The sequence below is a fragment of the Physella acuta genome, unplaced genomic scaffold, assembly GCF_028476545.2.
Source record: "Physella acuta isolate Inbredline_101_S28 unplaced genomic scaffold, ASM2847654v3 ptg000026l, whole genome shotgun sequence".
Lineage (NCBI taxonomy): Eukaryota > Metazoa > Mollusca > Gastropoda > Physidae > Physella > Physella acuta.
In genome coordinates this window covers 246,043-265,828 of record NW_026731546.1, presented here as the reverse complement: position 1 = coordinate 265,828, position 19,786 = coordinate 246,043, and the positions used below count along the sequence as shown (strand labels likewise).

The 19,786-nt window shown below is 39.4% G+C and overlaps 1 protein-coding gene across 1 annotated transcript in view; it reads left to right on the top strand.

Annotated features, from left to right (window-relative positions):
- The first annotated feature begins 4,066 nt into the window (after window positions 1-4,066).
- Window positions 4,067-19,786, top strand: part of LOC131940968 (GTP-binding protein Di-Ras1-like) — a 29,585-nt gene continuing 13,865 nt past the window's right edge. The window contains exon 1 of the mRNA XM_059299917.1: window positions 4,067-5,041. Coding sequence (XP_059155900.1) covers window positions 4,706-5,041 — 336 coding nt within the window. The 5' untranslated portion in view covers window positions 4,067-4,705. The remainder of the gene's footprint in view (window positions 5,042-19,786) is intronic.

Below are 19,786 nucleotides of genomic sequence, written 5' to 3'. Positions count from 1 at the left end.
AATGCGTGGCCTAGCCGTAGAGCGCTATACTGCTAACCGGAACGTCTCGTGTTTGAATCCGGATTCAAGTTCCTGAATCCACGTTGCAGTAGCTCGATTTTTGGAGTGTCTCAATGGTAGAGATGAGCAATGATTTGAGTAGGGCAATGATTAAAGTGGATCCATCCATGATTAGACTACGTATAGAGAGGAGTCGCACGATGGATATCTAGGATTTAAGCAATGAGTCCGAGTTTGATACAAAAATATGCTACGTTTTTGATACAAATGTTTCCACACTATACCGCAGTCTAAGCCCAACCTGGGCACAATGTCGGCTGTGTTGTAGCATGTATTCTAATCGATGCTGATATAAACACAGTTGGCGTATCTAACAACACAGTTAGTTGGTCTACAGCTGTCGCATCTGTTGACGGCTTTATTTGGGTGTCACATTTATCGGAGCACGGCTTGGTGGAGCCCAGATTGTTGGGGCCCGACTAGATGGAGCCTGGCTTGATGGAGCCCGGCTTTATAGAGCATCATCGAGCCATGCTTGATGGAGCCCGGTTTGATGGAGCCCGGTATGTTACTGAGCCCATGATTGCAACATGATAGAACCTTTTCTGGGGCTCCATCTTTTCTCAGCCCTTGTCAGAGCCTTATTACCTCACACAGCCCTTCCTTTGTCATAGTCCTTCTTTTTATCAGAGCCCTTCCTTTTGTCATAGCCCTTCTTTTTATCAGAGCCCTTCCTTTTGTCATAGCCCTTCTTTTTATCAGAGCCCTTCCTTTTATCAGAGGCCTTCATTTTATCAGAGCCCTTCCTTTTATCAGAGGCCTTCATTTTATCAGAGCCCTTCCTTTTGTCAGAGGCCTTCATTTTATCAGAGCCCTTCATTTGTCAAAGCCCTTCATTTTGTCACATCCCTTCATTTTGCCAGAGCCCTTCATTTTGCCAGAGCCCTTCATTTTGCCAGAGCCCTTCATTTTGCCAGAGCCCTTCATTTTGCCAGAGCCCTTCATTTTGCCAGAGCCCTTCATTTTGTCAGAGCCCTTCCTTTTGTCAGAGCCCAATTAGCTTCCACTGCCCTTCCTATTTTTGGAGCCCAGTTGGCTACCACAGTCCCTTCCTTTTTTCAGAGCCCTTCCTTTTGTTATAGCCCTTCCTTTTGTCACAGCCCTTCCTTTTGTCAGAGCCCAGTTAGGTACCAGAGCCAACCCCGTTTGAATCATTTTGTTGAGCTCATTTTCCTATAGCCATTTAACTCTTTTAGTTGAGCTCCGAATCTCAATTTGAACTCTGCTTTTTCGGAAAGTAGCCGACGAGTCTTTTAATATTTCCAGAATATTTTTTTCCCCCACTCCCAAGAAATATCTGACGTTTATCGTTATGGCAATACTAAATAATGGATGCCGTGTTTACAGTCGAGAGGGGATCAGTGGACGCTTGTTGTATGTCACTGTTTATTGTCCTATTGTCAACCTTCACCTTGGTTTTGTTTTCCCCTACTTTCTGTTTGAACTTTGAACCATGTCCGTATATAAATAAGATAGATCACGTGATCGGCGTGACGCCATGTTGTTTATTGTTGATCGACGCGGTATCTGATCATGTTGATGTTAAGTTGGTTGACAAGATTAATTAAATTGATGATGTCGCTTGTGGCCCGCAATATAGTGGCCATATTTGACTGGCTCAAATTTTTAATGGCCCACATTTTAATAGCCCACATTTTAATGGCCAACATTTCAGTGGCCCACATTTGGTCCACATTTTACTTGCCCACATTTTACTGGCCCACATTTCAGTGGCCCACGTTTCAGTGGCCCACATTTTAGTGGCCCACATTTTAGTGGCCCACATTTGGTCCACATTTTACTGGCCCACATTTTAGTGGTCCACATTTTACTGGCCCACATTTTAATGGCCCACATTTTAATGGCCCACATTTTAGTGGCCCACATTTCAGTGACCCACATTCTACTGGCCCACATTTCAGTGGCCCACATTTCAGTGGCGCACATTTCAGTGGCCCACATTTTAATGGCCCACATTTTACTGGCCAACATTTCAATGGCCCACATTTCAGTGGCCCACAATTCAGTGGCCCACATTTCAGTGGCCCACATTTTATTGGCCCACATTCACTTCAGTTTAGTGGCCCTCAGATTAGCAGACATCATTATAGTGTGCAAGACTCCGGTATACAGCCAAAAAAAAGTTCAAATTTGTGTATGTAAATGGCCCACTGGACCACCAATAAACACGTAAAATATGTGTATGCGAATGGCCCACTAGCCCAGCAATAAACACGAGTTAAAACCTGTGTATGTGTATAGTCCACTGGCCCGGAGCCCCATCAACTTAACCCATGTCATAACTGACACAGCAAATGTTATCGATCTCAGGATGATCTAGCTCAGCGCTGATTAAAAATGTTTCATCGATCCGCCAGCGATTTATTGTGACGCGGCAGCACAGATAGAAATAATATTATGGTTTTCTGTTAAAGACCCCCCTCCCCCCTCTATCGTCCCGGAGAATTTTCTCGCACGCGATGACAGTATTAGGGGAAGGACTTATGTCGAAACATTACAGGTCAGAGGTCGAGCTATAAGTTGACGGCTATGGACTAACGGTCAATGTTTGGTCAGACCTGGCAGTCTAGAAAAGGGGCAGTAATTTACAAAAAAATTTCAGGGAAGTAATTCAAGTCTGTTGATTAATTGTAGTTACCATTAAAACAATCACAAGATAAAATTGATTACGTTTAATTTTTATTTTTTGAGCGTCAGTAGAAATTTTTCAGGGGTCGTAATGCGGCTCATTACGATCACGTTACTTAGTTTAGTTAATGTTTTTATTATCGATGACATGATAGCTCATTATTTTAATTATTTATACTAATTAGCAGTAGCAGATCGGTTAGTAACTCCGATGGTATTATAATATAATTATGTCTAATTCTGCGCAAAACCCCCAAAAATAACCCCCATTTTTTGAGTTTCAAAATCTTGAGTAAATTATGAAGAAGTTTGTTACTAAGCTCAGTGTTGAGTGATGAAGAGTTTTGTTAAATTACAATGCACTAAACTGGCTTATATTATGATTACTGTGGTTGGGTATTAAGATTAAATTAGGGATTAACATTGTTTATACCCACACTGGTTAGTACATTAAATACCTATAGCAAAGTTTCTTTCAGATCTTTTGATCCGGGGATGGAAAGGGGAGGGTGGGGGGGGGGGGGGGTGGAGGGGACACTTTGCATTACTGGGGGGGGGGGTTACTTAAAACTTCTAAGTGTGATGGGAGTTAATACAGTTATATACTCTTTAAAACATTTTTTTTTCTATTTTGTAAGGGGGAAGGAGGGGGGAGAGCGATGGATGTACCGGTTCACAGAAAAGTATGCAAATAAAAAACTAGTTGTACTAATACACCTTAGTTTTAACATCTTTTTGGTAACATGTTTTGTTATATTATAATATAGAAGTGTTCATTCTTTGCTGAAGTCTATAAATGCTCGATTTTGAAAAATAGCAACACTCGTGTGCGCATTTTTCCTGTGCAGTTTTCCGTTGCACTGTTTCCCGTTGCGCATTTTTCAGGTCAACGGATGTATCGCCCCACCCCAACCAAGAGAGAAAGCCTGTAAGAAACACTATCTATAATCTTGTTTAATAAAGCAAATGTTTTGTTTCTTCCACAGTGAAAGCTATGGACGTACGACTACATCACAGAGACAACTCTAGACGGAAATTTTCTTAGCAGAACCAACACCGCTTTTGTATTAGACATCGTTGTTATCATAACTTTTGTAGTCATCGTAATTCAACCATAGGCGCCTCATCTCTAGAACTTAAACACGTCAACAAAATTACCCTAGGCGCCTTGTCTCTATAACTTGACCAACTCAACCAAATTTACCCTAGGCACTTCGTCTCAGAACTTGACCAAGTCAACGAAATTGACCATATGTCCCTCATCTCTAGAACTTGACCGTCAACAAATTAACCTTAGCCACCTCGTCTCTAGAATTCTAGAAGTCAACAAATTGACCCGAGGCACTCGTCTCAGAACTTGACCACGTCAACAACTTTCACCTCCATTCACCCCGCGCCCTGCACTAGACAGCCCCAACGATCCCCACCCCCCAGACGTCCCGGCACTGATTCCAGATACCCCGTGTCACAAACATGGGACATGTTATTTAGATTCCATACATAATTAATGAGCCGGCTAATTGTCGCAGCGGCTATTGATTCAGACAGTAGTTGCCCATGTCTTCTGTCTAGCGCTAGCAGGCCAGTAGCAGATATGTGACACTGGACAGCATTTAATTATTCCATTCACACCTCGGAGTAAGATTTGCATTGTTCTATTCATAATACGCGCTGGTCAAACCTATTGTATTACGGAGTGAACGTCTTCTAGAAAGGGAGATCAGTGAAGTCAAAAAATTACTGGATTATCTTTAAATTTAAACCAACACCTTATTTAGTTCTTTCAAAAGTTGTACGCATTTGTATTATTTCATACCGTGAACAAGTTCTTAAACCGGATGTTATTATTTCTGTGTCCTGTTAAGGGAGATCACTCGATTTAAATAACCCGGATTACCTTCTAACCTTTGAACTGGAAAAACCCAAGAACCAGCATTCTATTCTGTCCGCTATATGTTTGGAAAGTCCTAAACAACGACCCCAGTTCCACTACAGTATGGCGGACACCGACCAAAGGAACAGAGTAGTCTTCCTCGGCGCGGGGCGTGTCGGGAAGACCGCCATCTTGAAGAGGTTCCTCTTCAACACCTTCCAGGAGGAGTACAAGGAGACGGTGGAGGATTTGTACGCACGTGACTACAACATCCGGGGCTCGTTGATCAAGGTGGATTTCCTGGACACGGCGGGGAACTTGACCTTTCCGGCCATGAGGCGGCTGTCCATCACGACTGCGCATGCGTTTGTGTTGGTGTATTCCATCACGCTGGCCGAGTCGTTTGAAGAGGTCAAGAAACTGTGGGCACAGATTCAGGAGGAGAGGGCCAGCTATAGGGTCAGTATTGTAGGGTCATTGTGGGTCAGGCTTGGTTAGATGGGTCAGGCTTGGTTAGATGGGTCATTCTGGGTCCGTATTGGTTAGATGGGTCATTTTTGGTCAGGCTTGATTTGCTGGGTCATTGTGGGTCAGTTGTTGTTAGCTGGGTCGGTGGTGGTCAGTCGTGGTTAGATGGGTCAGTCTTGATTTGCTGTGTCATTGTGGGTCAGTCGTGATTACCTGGGTCAGTGGTGGTCAGTCGTAGTTAGATGGGTCAGCCTGGGTCAGTCATGGTTAGCTGGGTCATTCTGGGTAAGTCTTGGTTAGATGGGTCAGTGGTGGTCAGTCGTGGTTAGATGGGTCATTTCGGGTCAGTGCTGATTAGATTGGTCAAGCTAGGTCAAGCGTGGTAAGATGGGTCATTCTGGGTCAGTCGTTGTTGGACGGGTCATTCTGGCTAAGTCTTTGTTAACTGGGTTATTCTGGGTCAGTCTCGATTGTGTGGGTCAGTCGTGATCAGTTTGGGTCAGGAATCTGGGTTGCCGTGTACAACCCGTGTTACCTGGTTGAGCCATGTTGAGTGAGATCAAAATGTTTTACCCTGGGTCAGGTTGACACTAGGTGTCACGTGATAGGGTTACTTCCGGGTCTAGGTCACGTGGACTGTTCGAGTCAATGTACTTAGACAGAACCAGTCCTGAAGCACTCGTTAAAAAAAAACACTTAAGTCTGGAAGTCAGTCAAAAATGACATATTTTAGATGAACACTATCCTGTATCATTTAGATCTAGATGTTTCCATCGGGTCAGACAGACCCGTTGTATATGAAATCTGGGTCATAATTTTCCGTCTGGGTCACAGTGTCAGTCGAGGTCAGTGTTGTCTATTTGGGCGTTGATTGTCAGTTGTGTTGAGCTAGTCCACCCCAGGTTTGTGTCGACCGTATGAGATGGTTCGTCGCTTGCAGCTTCAATACACGAATTGGTTCGCGGTGTTTTCACTAACATTCCCCATTGCCAACCAACTATTATTATTATTTTTTATTTTTTTAACAGACTTCCTTTATTACTAGTTTAAGCAATGATCTCATAGGAATAGGTGTCGAGAATTCAGGCTTGACTCTCTTAGTGCTGACAAAATGGGCTTTCCTTGCCTGGGCGGGAACTGTCTTAGTGTTAGCTTTAACACCTGTCTCCTTAGCTTGTCTCTTCAGCTCTTTATTTTTCTTGACGCGTTTCAAGAAATCAAGACGGCAGTTACTGTGCTCAACATGCTCAATTCTGACATTGATCTGTTTGGGGATAATACGGTTGCCCAACTGTTTAAGGACAACCAACAGCATGAGGAGTTACATTGAAAACACGACCAGGATTCCCATTATAGAACTTGTGTGGCATACCTTTTTGAATGGCACCATCACCCTTAATGTCAAAGATGTCCCCACATTTGTAAACGGACATATAACGTGAGAGCTTGGTCACACCTTTGTTTTCTAAATGTCCGTGAGAACATGTACCGCGTGCCACGGCGAAAAACCTTTTTCTTCTTCTTCTTCTTCTTCTTCTTCGAGCCTTACCTGCCAGAGGGTTTGAACTCGAGACTTTTTTCGAATTTATCACCCATGAGCTTTGCCGACTCGACCTCCATCACAATTAAGGATTACGTGTCAACTGGTTTTGCGCCATTGAGGCCATTAACTCCGATTTCAGCCTGCTTTTCTTTTTGGATTTGCTTCCATAGCCTTTGTCCAACCAAGAACAAGCTACAAGACAGCAATTGTTTGATTTTGGAGTTGTCTCTCCTAGAAGAGTGGCTGTCCCAAGCTAGCTGTCCCTCATCTGCCCGAGGGTTCGAACTCGAGAATTTTCGGTTTAGCAACCATGAGCTTTACCGACTCGACCACGCCGACCCCTTTTGGAAAACCTTTTGGATTTGTCATTTTCAATCACAATAAGTTTGTCCTGTCCCCCACACGGCTTTTGGAAGAGTATCCGTGAAATTTATCTTAACCACTACTGTGATGACGCTAGTTTAGGTCAAGTAGAAGAAGTTAATAGAAGCAGGCTATGGCTAGTTGTTTAGAGAGACCAATGAAAGTACAGGAGCTGACCGGTCATGTGGGACGGGCAGCTGACCACTGAAGCGTGGGTCTGCCTGTTAGGCCCGGCAGTTGATAGTTAGCTAACAAAGAGATCGGTCAGAGTTAGAGAAATGTAGAGTTTAGTAGAGACGGTCAGACGTATGTAGAACTAGGGAACAGTTAGATAGAAGTGGTAGTAGTACAGTATAGATTAGTTAGCTAGGAAGTTGATTATGTAAATTAAAAAAAAAAGAACATTATATTTTGACTTGAACTTGTGTGTTGGATTTTCATCATCTTCACCCTCCCCCTCCTCACAGTTGGTGGTGCTGCCTTTTCCCACCCTCACTAATGGCGGAGGATCTTCTATTCACCCCGACACCACAACTACCCTATACGGTAGTTTATAATCTTCAACCTTTGTTTAACATATTAGGTTAGGTTATGTTTGCCTGTCGTCCCTCCTGGGACATATACCGCTGACAAGAGCTTTCCAGGCGTCTCTGTCCTGGGCTAGTCTCTCCAACTGTCCCCAGGTGTATCCAATCTTCTTGGTGTCTTCTTCCAGGTCACGTCTCCAGGTCTTTCTTGGTCCGCCTCTCCTCCTCCTGCCTTGTGGATTCCAGGTGAGGGCCTGTCTTGCTATGCTGGATACAGGCTTCCTGAGTGTGTGGCCAATCCATTTCAATTTTCTCTGGAGGATTAACTTAATACCTGTGGTTTAATATTCATCGTGTCTGCTGGTTTGGATAGGCTACTTAATTTTCAGCTGTATTTAATAGGTTACCTTATTGCCTAATATATGTATAGCCTGTAATTATTTGTTATACTTTATTGTCTCTAATTTTGTTTACTGTAGGCTTATTGGTTAGGTTAGGTTAGCCTGTCGCCCCCTTCTGAGACATAGGCCGCTGATTACTATCCGGTTAATTACCCCTTCCTGCAATTAATTAACGTGGCGGTAATGACCTGCTCCCAATCTAGTATACTTAATTACCTGTAGTCTGATATTTTTTTCTGTAATTTTGTCTACCTTTCTTAAGTGACATCCCCGGCTGTGGAGTTGTCTCCCATTAGCCAGTCAGGCCTCAACACGACAAACTCCGAATAACTGGCTTGGATATCTGTTTGATTATCATGTATTGGTCTCGTACCTTACTTGCTAATATCTCATATACATGTCATATTATGAATTCCTGTGGGGTACAAATGTCATTTTTATTTCATTGTGAAATAATTTTAAGCTTAGCAGTAGCACGTCTTCTTTCACAAATACTTTTATAGCCGAATAAACTTGTAAACATTTAGCTTTAAAACATGTTTAACTTCAAAATATGGTAGAGTTAAGATTATTATTTTCATCTTGTCAAACCTTCAACTGTAAGGTACGTTTACCTTATAGAACTACGATGGACTATATCTAGTAAAACCTCAAGCTGAGAGATACGTTCAACCAATTAAAACGTTAGCTTTAATGTATGTTGAACTAGTAAAAACATTAGCCTAAAGATAAGTTCAACTATTGAAACGTCAGAAATTCGTTCAACCATAAAACGATAGACTGGAGGTAGCTCAAAAAGATATGTTCAATAAGAAAAAAATAAATTATGCGCTTGAAATTACCATTAACTCATGCAACATTGAGCAATGATATTCGTCTCCGTTTCACGTTAAATAACGTCAACTGCACGCTATGTTCATCTTATTAGCTCTCTAAACAAACCAACTCGTTACAAATGGGCAGGGACGATACTCGAGCTAGGCAATGCCAAATCTCTGCAGAATTAGAAGAAAAAAAAACAATGCGCTTCGAGGAAATGGTTCCAGCTTTTAGCAGGTTGATGGATGGGCCGGGGACACGCGAGCGGAGCCGGTCTTAGATCACTTTGTCTGGGGAAGTTTCCGTACGTCATTTTAGAAACACGGTGACGTCACGTGAACGAGTCGTGACGTCATTTTAGTAGATGGTGATGTCATTTCAGAACGTCATAACGTCACATGGACATATCATAACGTCACATGTATAAATACTGACGTCACTTTGGCACATAATGACGTCACGTGAAATAATCGTGACGTCACTGGGCAGAATACTGGCGTCAGTTTAAAACATCATGAGATCTCACGGTAAAATCACGTGACATGGAAACATCATGGAGTGAGGTGGAAATAAGGACACGTCATAATGTCCGCATGGAAACATCCGGTGCTGTAGAGAAACATCACTCTCGCAGGGTAGACGAGAGTTAATTATTCATTGAATTTAATCTAAGGATTTAAATAATTAATGAGGCTAATGGGAATAGGGTGATAGGGCTTTCTTACGTGCAGGTTGTTGTGGTGTGGGTAGTTATGTGGGTTGTGGTGTGGGTTGTGGTGTGGGTTGTGGTGTGGGTTATGGTGTGGGTTGTGGTGTGGGTTGTGGTGTGGGTTGTGGTGTGGGTTGTGGTGTGGTGTGGGTTGTGGTGTGGGTTGTGGTGTGGGTTGTGGTGTGGGTTGTGGTGTGGGTTGTGGTGTGGGTTGTGGTGTGGGTTGTGGTGTGGGTTGTGGTGTGGGTTGTGGTGTGGGTTGTGGTGTGGGTTGTGGTGTGGTGTGGGTTGTGGTGTGGGTTGTGGTGTGGTGTGGGTTGGGGTGTGGGTTGTGGTGTGGGTTGTGGTGTGGGTTGTGGTGTGGTGTGGGTTGTGGTGTGGGTTGTGGTGTGGGTTGTGGTGTGGGTTGTGGTGTGGTGTGGGTTGTGGTGTGGGTTGTGGTGTGGGTTGTGGGTTGTGGTGTGGGTTGTGGGTTGTGGTGTGGGTTGTAGTGCGGGTTGTGGCGCGGGTTGTGGTGTGGGTTGTGGTGTGGGTTGTGGTGTGGGTTTAGTGTGGGTTTAGTGTGGGTTTAGTGTGGGTTGTGGTGTGGGTTGTGGTGTGGGTTGTGGTGTGGGTTGTGGTGTGGGTTGTGGTGTGGGTTGTGATGTGGGTTGTGGTGTGGGTTGTGGTGTGGGTTGTGGTGTGGGTTGTGGTGTGGTGTGGGTTGTGGTGTGGGTTGTGGTGTGGGTTGTGGTGTGGGTTGTGGTGTGGTGTGGGTTGTGGTGTGGGTTGTGGTGTGGTGTGGGTTGTGGTGTGGGTTGTGGTGTGGGTTGTGGGTTGTGGTGTGGGTTGTGGTGTGGATTGTGGTGTGGGTTGTGGTGTGGGTTATTGTGAGGGTTGTGGTGTGGGTTGTTGTGAGGGTTGTTGTGAGGGTTGTATGGGTTGTGGTGTGGGTTGTTGTGAGGGTTGTGGTGTGGGTTGTGGTGTGGATTGTGGTGTGGGTTGTGGTGAGGGTTGTATGGGTTGTGGTGTGGGTTGTGATGTGGGTTATCATGTGAATTGTGGTGTGGGTTTTAATGTGGATTGTGGTGTGGGTTTAATGTGGATTGTGGAGTGGGTTGTGACGTGATATGGATCGTGATATGGTAGTAAAGTTCCCTTTCCAGCCTGGGGGCCCATTAGTCAGATGAAGTAGAGTTCACCTCTTTCTGTGACCTCGGCATAAGAAGAAATAGTATGGTCAGCACTATGCCCAACCGCCATTACTTTCTCTAACGTGCGTTAGGTACCCATCAGAGTTGGGTAGACACATGGACGTGTTACGACTCTAGCCCGGATCCGAACTCGAAACTTTCCTGCTGTGAGCCGAACGTCTACTATTCGACAATACCGCTTGTGATTTGGTTGTGATTTAATTTTTGATATGGTTTGTGATGTGGATTATGATGTAGATTATAATGTGGAATGCGTTGAGCTTTGTTATGTGCATTGTGATGTGATATTTTATTTGTTTGTCATTATGTGATCTTTGCACATCACATTTTCCTGATCTGTTTTATCAGCTTCTCTGTGTAGCACCCTGTTGTGATTGTATTTACTTATTACAACCACATCACAAATTGAACTCTCGAAGTTTGCTGAATCAACCTCTACTACATTTTACAGCAATACGATATTTCGGCTACTTAGTTTTTCTGTGTACAATTTTACAGCAATACAATATGTCGGCTACTTAGTTTTTCTCTGAATATTTTTAATCTCGTTAATCCACACTAATCTCGTGTGCAACACATTTCTCCCGTTATCCCCCACCCATGTCCTATTTTAATCCTACACTTTATTTGTAAGCTACCTTCCTCAACTTTCTAAATACCACTTTTCCCATTCCTAAGCCAAAATTCTCCATTTTATCCCCCGATATCTCCCCTTCACTATTCCTAATCCTCACCAACTGGTGTACCCCCCCCCCATACACCCTCCACCACCCCTACCCCTATACTCAAACACCCTGCCCAATTTTAAAAAGACCCCCCACCAAACAGTTTCCTTGTTCCCCTCAAGTAATTAGTCGAGCTAAATATTTGAAGTTTTCGCCTAGCCGCGCAGAACTCTCTACCATTCCCGGTAACAAAGTTAAAAGGGGCTAAAATATACCGCTCTAACGGATAAGAAAACAAAATTCTCTCCACTTCACGGTTGAGAGTATACTTTTATTATTTAATGGTTGTTTAGTTGCGCCTGACCTACTTTGATGAAGAAATTTAATAGAGTTTAGTAGCGTATAGTAAATAGTAAAGAGTAGTTATGTTGAAGAAATTATGTCGAAGTTTTCTATTTAAATAGTTTTATTTATTTCCATAAAAACGAATTAGGTTTTTAAAGATTGCATTCGAATATATCTTTACTGCAATATTGCTTTAAAAAATTCTAACGAAAACTTTATGTGATAAAGTTCGTATGCTATTATGTTTGAATTTACGTAAGAGTATTTTTGCAGACACATTTTCTCCGTCTTCGATATTCTCTGCTGGTATACCTCTAATTTCGTTAACTCTGTTCGTCATCTATTTTTGCAGTATTGTTTTTATTCTCCAAAACATAATGCAGTCGACCTTGAACCAATCTCAAGGTCATGACTTAGTTGTCTTTATGAAAGCGGAGAACAGCTATCAAGTATCCAACTCCTTAAGATCCCAACACCAAAACTTTAAAGTCGAACTCATTTCATCGACTTAAAACCTATATAGTCTGGTTGGGTTGTCGGCCGCGGGAGTATTACCTCCCCACCCACGACCCTACTTTTCTAGTATTTTCACCAGAACCCATCTGCTACGAGGGAAATACGAATCGATTCCGTGTTAGCTCCGTCTTAGGAAGCTTCATAAGACCACCCGGTGAGATATCTCTCCATCTTTGTCGGTCCAGTTAGTTTCAATATTCGAGAAAAATATTTGATCTGTCTTTTAGCTAGCTCGATCCGTATCATATGTGTCTGTAACTGAGTTCGATTTTGTGTGACGTAGTTCTGTCTTGTCTGTTTATAGTTCCGTAGTATAGTTCACTTTCTTAGTTCAGTCTAAGTAATATTTCTCGGTTGTTTTGTTCCGTTTCATAGTCCTACGTGGAAGGGCACTAAATATTCCAGTTTTAAATTTGACATCTTCCCAAGTTTATTGTCATAGTTATTTAGTTTCATAGTTATGATATACGTTTGTAACTTCAACAATTTTTCAAAAATAATACTTTTTAAATTTTATACTTTTTTTCATAGATCCTTACCCCGGAAATGATATAAACTTTGACATATAGTTTACTGTGTCATAATTACACTTATTTCATACAGTTAGATGTTGCATAGTAACACATCTACTGATTTATAACTTCTATTTTTGTTAATACGTTTATTTAACTGTTTCATCTATTCTATCAAATTTGTCTTTCTGTTTCACTGTTCTATTAACTAAAACATGACAATATAGCTCTCGTTAATTTTGGCTTAGTTCTTGTGATAAACCTCTAAACCTCCAACACACGACTAAACCTATAAACCTCCAAAACACGACCAAACCTCTAAACCTCCAACACACTACCATATACCGCTGGTCAGTTCTCATAATAAACCTCTAAACCTCCAACACACGACTAAACCTTTAAACCTTCAACACACGACTATATACTGCTGGTCAGATCTCCACTAGGTTCTTGTGATAGGCCTCGGCCTTTAAGTCCCCCATCAAAACGTCCTACTTCATTATAAATTCATGTGCTTTTAAAGATCTGACCCGCATGCTATAGCATTAAAGGGCTACCGAGTAGCTCTTTGTAAATGGCTACCGGGTAGCTGTTGGTCCATGAATGAGGTCAATATAGGTCGTGACGTTTAGAACGTTGTCACGATTTGACTTGATAGGATCACGTTGATTTAAAACGTGATCGTTTTTATCTTGTCCTATTGGAACGTGATCGTATTTTATCACTAAAGATATAAACACGTCACATTCGTGATAATACAATTAGGATTTTAACGTGACAATCATATGTGCTATAACAACGTGATATTGTACGCTACATCGATACAATCATGTCACACCATGTTATAGCAGAGTATACTGGTTAAGTTATCGATTTTTGGAAGCTTATTTCAGATTTCATTATAAAATTGATTTTGTATTTTACAGTCCTACTCGAATACTGTAGTAGAATATTACTCGTTTTATTATTTAAAGCTACCAGTCTGATTCAATAAGTTTTACTAACACTACATGACTTATCTACATGACTTCACAAACATGACTTCAATCATGACTTAAACATTACTAGCTCTTTTCTACACACACACACACACACACACACACATATATATATATATATATATATATATATATATATATATATATATATATATATATATATATATATATATATATATATATATATATATATATATGTATGTATATATATATATATATATATATATATATATATATATATATATATATATATATATATATATATATATATATATATAAACTATTGAACATGACTGGACTGAGCAAAGATGACTTACTATAAATGCTTCATCAAACATAACAAACATATGACTTAACACACAGAACTTAGCCATTACCAATAGCTCAAGTTTTCCATTTTTTCTCAAAAATAATTAATTTTCGCTTTAAAAATTATAATTTCGACACATTTTAATTGGCCAATTAATCACCGAGTTTTTTTTTTAATCAATCGGAAATAACCAGATTCATTAAAGCTCAATAATTTTGACGCCACAATTAATTCTTACAACCAAATTCTCCAAAAGTTCAACCACCAGCTAATACCCTACCTGCTCCAACTCTGCTTGAACTAATCGCACCCTATTCTAGTCGGTACCGCGATGGGAAGACATCATCAAATTCACCTGCCTATTTACTTTTTTATACCCAGAAATAAGTGTCACAGGGAGATAACTCCAGTGAAAATAAATTATTGTTAAGCGCCATCCATGTCAGCGTGTGATGAGGCTTCTGTGTCCAAAGATGTAAATGGTTTCTGGTGAGAACAGAGTTGACGGAATTGGGTTCCTGACATTTAAAGTGTATATTGTGATAATGTTATTATTAAAAATAGAAAATATATAGAAACAGAAACAGAAAAAATAAATATTGTGTAGCGTTTATTTTAGATAAGGCTGTTGAAGTATAGAGTAGATTAGTTTCTATGCCCTGGACATGTCAAGATCACCTAGTTAATCCAGAGGCGTATCCAGGTTTTCGTTGTAGGGGGAGCGAAAAGAGCAAAAAAAAAGGCGCCGAATTTTTAACACGTTCTATATACGTGTATTATATATATATATATATATATATATATATATATATATATATATATATATATATATATATATATATATATATATATATATATATATATATATATATATATATATATATATATATATATATATATATATATATATAATTACTAGCTGTATGCCGTTACTTCGCTATGATGTAAAATAAATTGAAAGTAGCACTCTGAAGAAATAAAGAAAAAACACACAATGTAGGCCGACAAAACAAAAATTGTATCAATCTAAACAAAAACAAAATATACACACACTACAACCAAAAACAATGAACGTAACACAATCTGTTTTGTAATTCTTGTAAAATAATTTCTTACATAATAATTCCTGGGAAATTATTTAAGACAAGTGAAATAGGGGAAATAAACACTCTCTTAATATAAATATGTATATATCTACACACTTATTTATAAATGTCAAAACAAATAAATAATTACTTTAGATTATAATGAAATTGTTTAACACTATTCGTGTTTATAAAATGTTTTTGTCTATAATCAGAATTTAATATATCGTCATCATAAATGCTAAAGTATTACAGCATAATGAAAGTTTTTAAAATCAGAGTTGGTATAAAACCACAATTTTCGATAAAAATAGAAAAACACTCGGAATAACAGCCTACATTTAACTATATGTTGGTATTTTAGTTCAGTTCATATATTTTTAATTAACTACTGCTTCTTTGTGTTCTTTAAAGATCATTTTTAACTTGGTGATAGGTATGGGTTAGATCACTGTATTGATCACACACCTTTTTACTGGTAATTGCAAAAACAATATTCACAGAGTTTTACGTTTAAAAAGCTAATTTTCTGGCGGCATGGTACTTTGGTACATCATGACGCGTTTTTCTACATGTACTTCACAGATCAGTCCGGGGTGGGTTGGGGGGGGGGGGGGATTCAACTTCATTCACTACTGTCCGGTCACTTTAGGTCAATTATCCAACCCAGTGTATACCTAGGTGTGACATTAATGTCGCTCTACACAATTGTGGTGGTGAGGTGTGGGGGGGGGGGGGGAGATAACCAACTCAGAGTGAACATAGCGTCAGTTTTTAGATGACTTTTCTAAACATACATATATATTATACAAATATATATTACACAAATACATATTACAGAAATAGATTTAAATAAGTAGCAGTGGTATTCTGACAATATTTTTTTACAGAGGGGTAAATATTTAAAGTAATCATGTGTGAAGTTTTATGTATAACATGTTCTAATTCAATTATTCGTAAGCAAATACATTATACTGTTGCCTTAAACTTAACACCCCTATTGCAAAGTCGTACTACCCGTAGAGGTTTTTTAAACATTGCAATGCATCGTAATGGTTATTTTTAGAATGGCAAACTGATGCAGCTCTTAATACGTGTTGTAAACGTAGACACTACTAGACTAGTACAATAATGCTTAATTGCTGCATGAAAAGAAATCTTGTGATTTACATAGATGTGCCGACCAAAAATATTTTTTTAACAAATATCATTGTTTAAAACTTGGAGTTTAAAAAGTTTCCAAAAAGGCGCCACTTTGCTAAAAATGGCCAGAGGGGGAGCGGCCGCTCCCGCTGCTCCCCCCTGCGTACGCTACTGAGTTAATCCAATGTAAAAAAAAAAAATTAATCCAATGTCGGAGTCAGGTATATACTAGAGCTGATGAATGGATATACGATATAGTTTTAGGTCAGGTATCCATTAGGTGGATATATGGACAATATGGACCCAGTTCAGTCAGGTATCCATTAGAACTTTGTGGATATATTGATCATTTAGTCTTCTGCCAGGTACCCATTAAAGTTGAGTCCTAACTATTCGACTGCTATGAGCAACATTCTGCTCATACACAACTGTTGTTGAGATTTATATCGACACAGCAGTAAAAAAAAACTTTCCAGGTCAGACTGGTACGCACATTGCTCAAATATTTAGCTTGCACAAATTTACATAAATGATTGATGTTTTGGAATGTTTCAATCCTGCTGAGTAAGCATTTTTTTCAACAGTTTTTTTTTTTTTAAATTGATTTTTTTTTGTATTTCACAAGACCATATGTGACACAGTCTATACAAAATGTGACTGGCTTATTGTAAAACTTAATAGCAGCTTATCAATCAATCAATCGGCTTACCATTAGCCCAGATTAGGGAAGTGAGTGATCGATAATTGAAACGGGTAATTGAACATACATGTATGAAACAGGAAATAGGTGTGGAAGCGCATCCAACCGACGTATGATGCTTTTATTGGCGTGATTGTAAAAAGTGTAGAAGAGGCGCTAAACTTACAATCTATTGGCGTTCTAAATTCAGAGTCATTTTTGTAGCTTGAGTTTGAGAGGAGTTAATGATATTTTAGAGTGGAAAAAGTATGTTACTTGTAAAATTGCTAGTCTGCTGTTTTCACGTCTGTTTATAGTTTTATCGACATGATTCTTGTCTCAATGTAGGCATTCTGTGCGGTAGGCAAATAGAAATTTTTTTTTCAAAAGTGAAATTTAAAAACATTAAAAAGAAGGAAAGACGATTGATTTTATTTTACTAAACACGTTTTATATTTTTTATGATTTGTAGAAGTTTCCTACTGTCTTGAATGCGTTTAATAATAAATTTGATGAATGCATCCAAATTCATGCTGAATCTTAAATAATGCTGAGTTTTCTTGCTCAAGTAGCGACTCCTTAATGAAGTCCAATCTTAAAATACTTGAATTTCTTTTTTCACAAAACGGGACAGAATTTGCAAGTGTAAGAAAATATTTATGAAAGTACAGAGTAGGCCTATACTTGATATTAACGATTTTAGAAATTTTCAAATTTGTAAAATAGAAGAATTTTATACAACTAACCGGTTTGTGTTTAAGTTAGAATCCAATAGAAAATACAAAAATAGTGAAATATTATTTTTTGAACGTAGAATTCTTCAAATTGTGTTTGTTTATGTTTGAATATTAAAAGTTTAATCATTAATTATTTTCATTACTGTTGAAATTTTATTTACATTTAACAACTTTTAAGAACTTTGAGGTTATTACCCTTACTTATATTCAGTATTATAATGGGAAGCAACTCACAAATTAAAATCCAATATTAAACTGCCGTTTCTAATCATATTAAACAATCTTGGAATAATTATTATATTTATAGTTTAATAAAGAAGATTACATAATATGCATCCTTACATTTTAAAGATCATTTTATATAGTTGACGTGTTTGTTAATTTTAAAATATAGTCTATATTCAATCTTTACTGAAGCATTGATACTCGTGACTTTTTTTTATTATCAGTAAACAGATTGCTACAATGATGCTATGTGTAGTTACAACATCAAATCATATATTTACATAAATATGATGTAACTAATGACATCAGTAGTCCAAAATACTGTACCATCTTACCAAAATACTGTACCACCTAATCAACATACTGTACAAACCCTACAAAAATACTGTACCACCTTACCAACATACTATACCACCTTTCCAAAATACTGTACCACCTTAACAACATAATGTACCACACTACCAAAATACTGAACCCTTATCAAAATACTGTACCACCTTACCAAATACTGCACCACCTTACCAACATACTGTACCACCTTTCCAAAATTCCTTTACCACCTTACCAACATAATGTACCACACTACCAAAATACTGAACCCATACCAACATAATGTACCACCTTTCCAAAATACTGTACCACCTTACCAACATAATGTACCACACTACCAAAATACTGAACCCTTACCAACCTAATGTACCACCTTACTAACATACTGTACCACCTTTCCAAAATACTGTACCACCTTACCAACATAATGTACCACACTACCAAAATACTGTACCACCTTACCAAATACTGTACCACCCTAGGAAAATACTGTACCACCTTAGGACAATATTATACCACAGTACTAATATACAGAGTCTCTTTCAGGCATCTCTTCGGCGGGGGGGGGGGGGGGGGGGACGACGATGGACGGAGCCCCCCCCCCCCCCCCTGAAGAAAGTCTACCCCCCCACCCCCCAACGAAATGGAATTTATATAGAAAATATATACTTTTAGTCCGCCCCCCCCCCCCCCCGAAAATCCGAAAATTTCAAGTGCCCCCCCCCCCCCGGAGAAAAATGTCTGGAAGAAACACTGCCAACAAACTGTATTACCTTACCAAAATACTGTACCAGCCTACCAAAATAATGTACAATTACCAACATATTGTACCATCCTATGAACATACTCTACCACCCTAGGAAAATATTGTACCACCATAGGAAAATACTGTACCACCCTACCATAATACTGTACCACTATACCAAAATACTGTACCACTATACCAAAATACTGTACCACCCTACCATAATACTGTACCGCCGTACCAAAATACTGTATCACCCTAGCAAAATACTGTACCACCTTACCAAAATACTGTACCACCTTACCAAAACAATGTATCACCCTCCAAATATTGTACCACCGTACCAAAATACAGTACCACCCTAGGAAAATACTGTACCACCGTACTAAAATACTTTACCACCTTACAAAATACTGTACCACCTTACCAAAATACTGTACCATCCTACCAAAATACAGTACCACCCTAGGAAAATACTGTACCACCGTACTAAAATACTTTACCACCTTACAAAATACTGTACAGCCCTACCAAAATACTGTACCACCCTACCAAAATACTGTACCATCCTACCAAAATACTGTACCACCCTACCAAAATACTGTACCACCCTACCAAAATACTGTACCACCCTACCACAATACTGTACCACCCTTGGGAAAATACTGTACCACCGTAACGAAATACAGTACAGTTACCAAAATACTGTACCACCTTACCAAAATACTGTACCACCCTACCAAAATACTGTACCACCCTACCAAAATACTGTACCATCCTACTAAAAAACTGTATCATCTTACCAAAATACTGTATCACCCTGCAAATACTGTAGCACCGTACCAAAATACTTTACCACCTTACAAAATACTGTACCACCGTACCAAAATA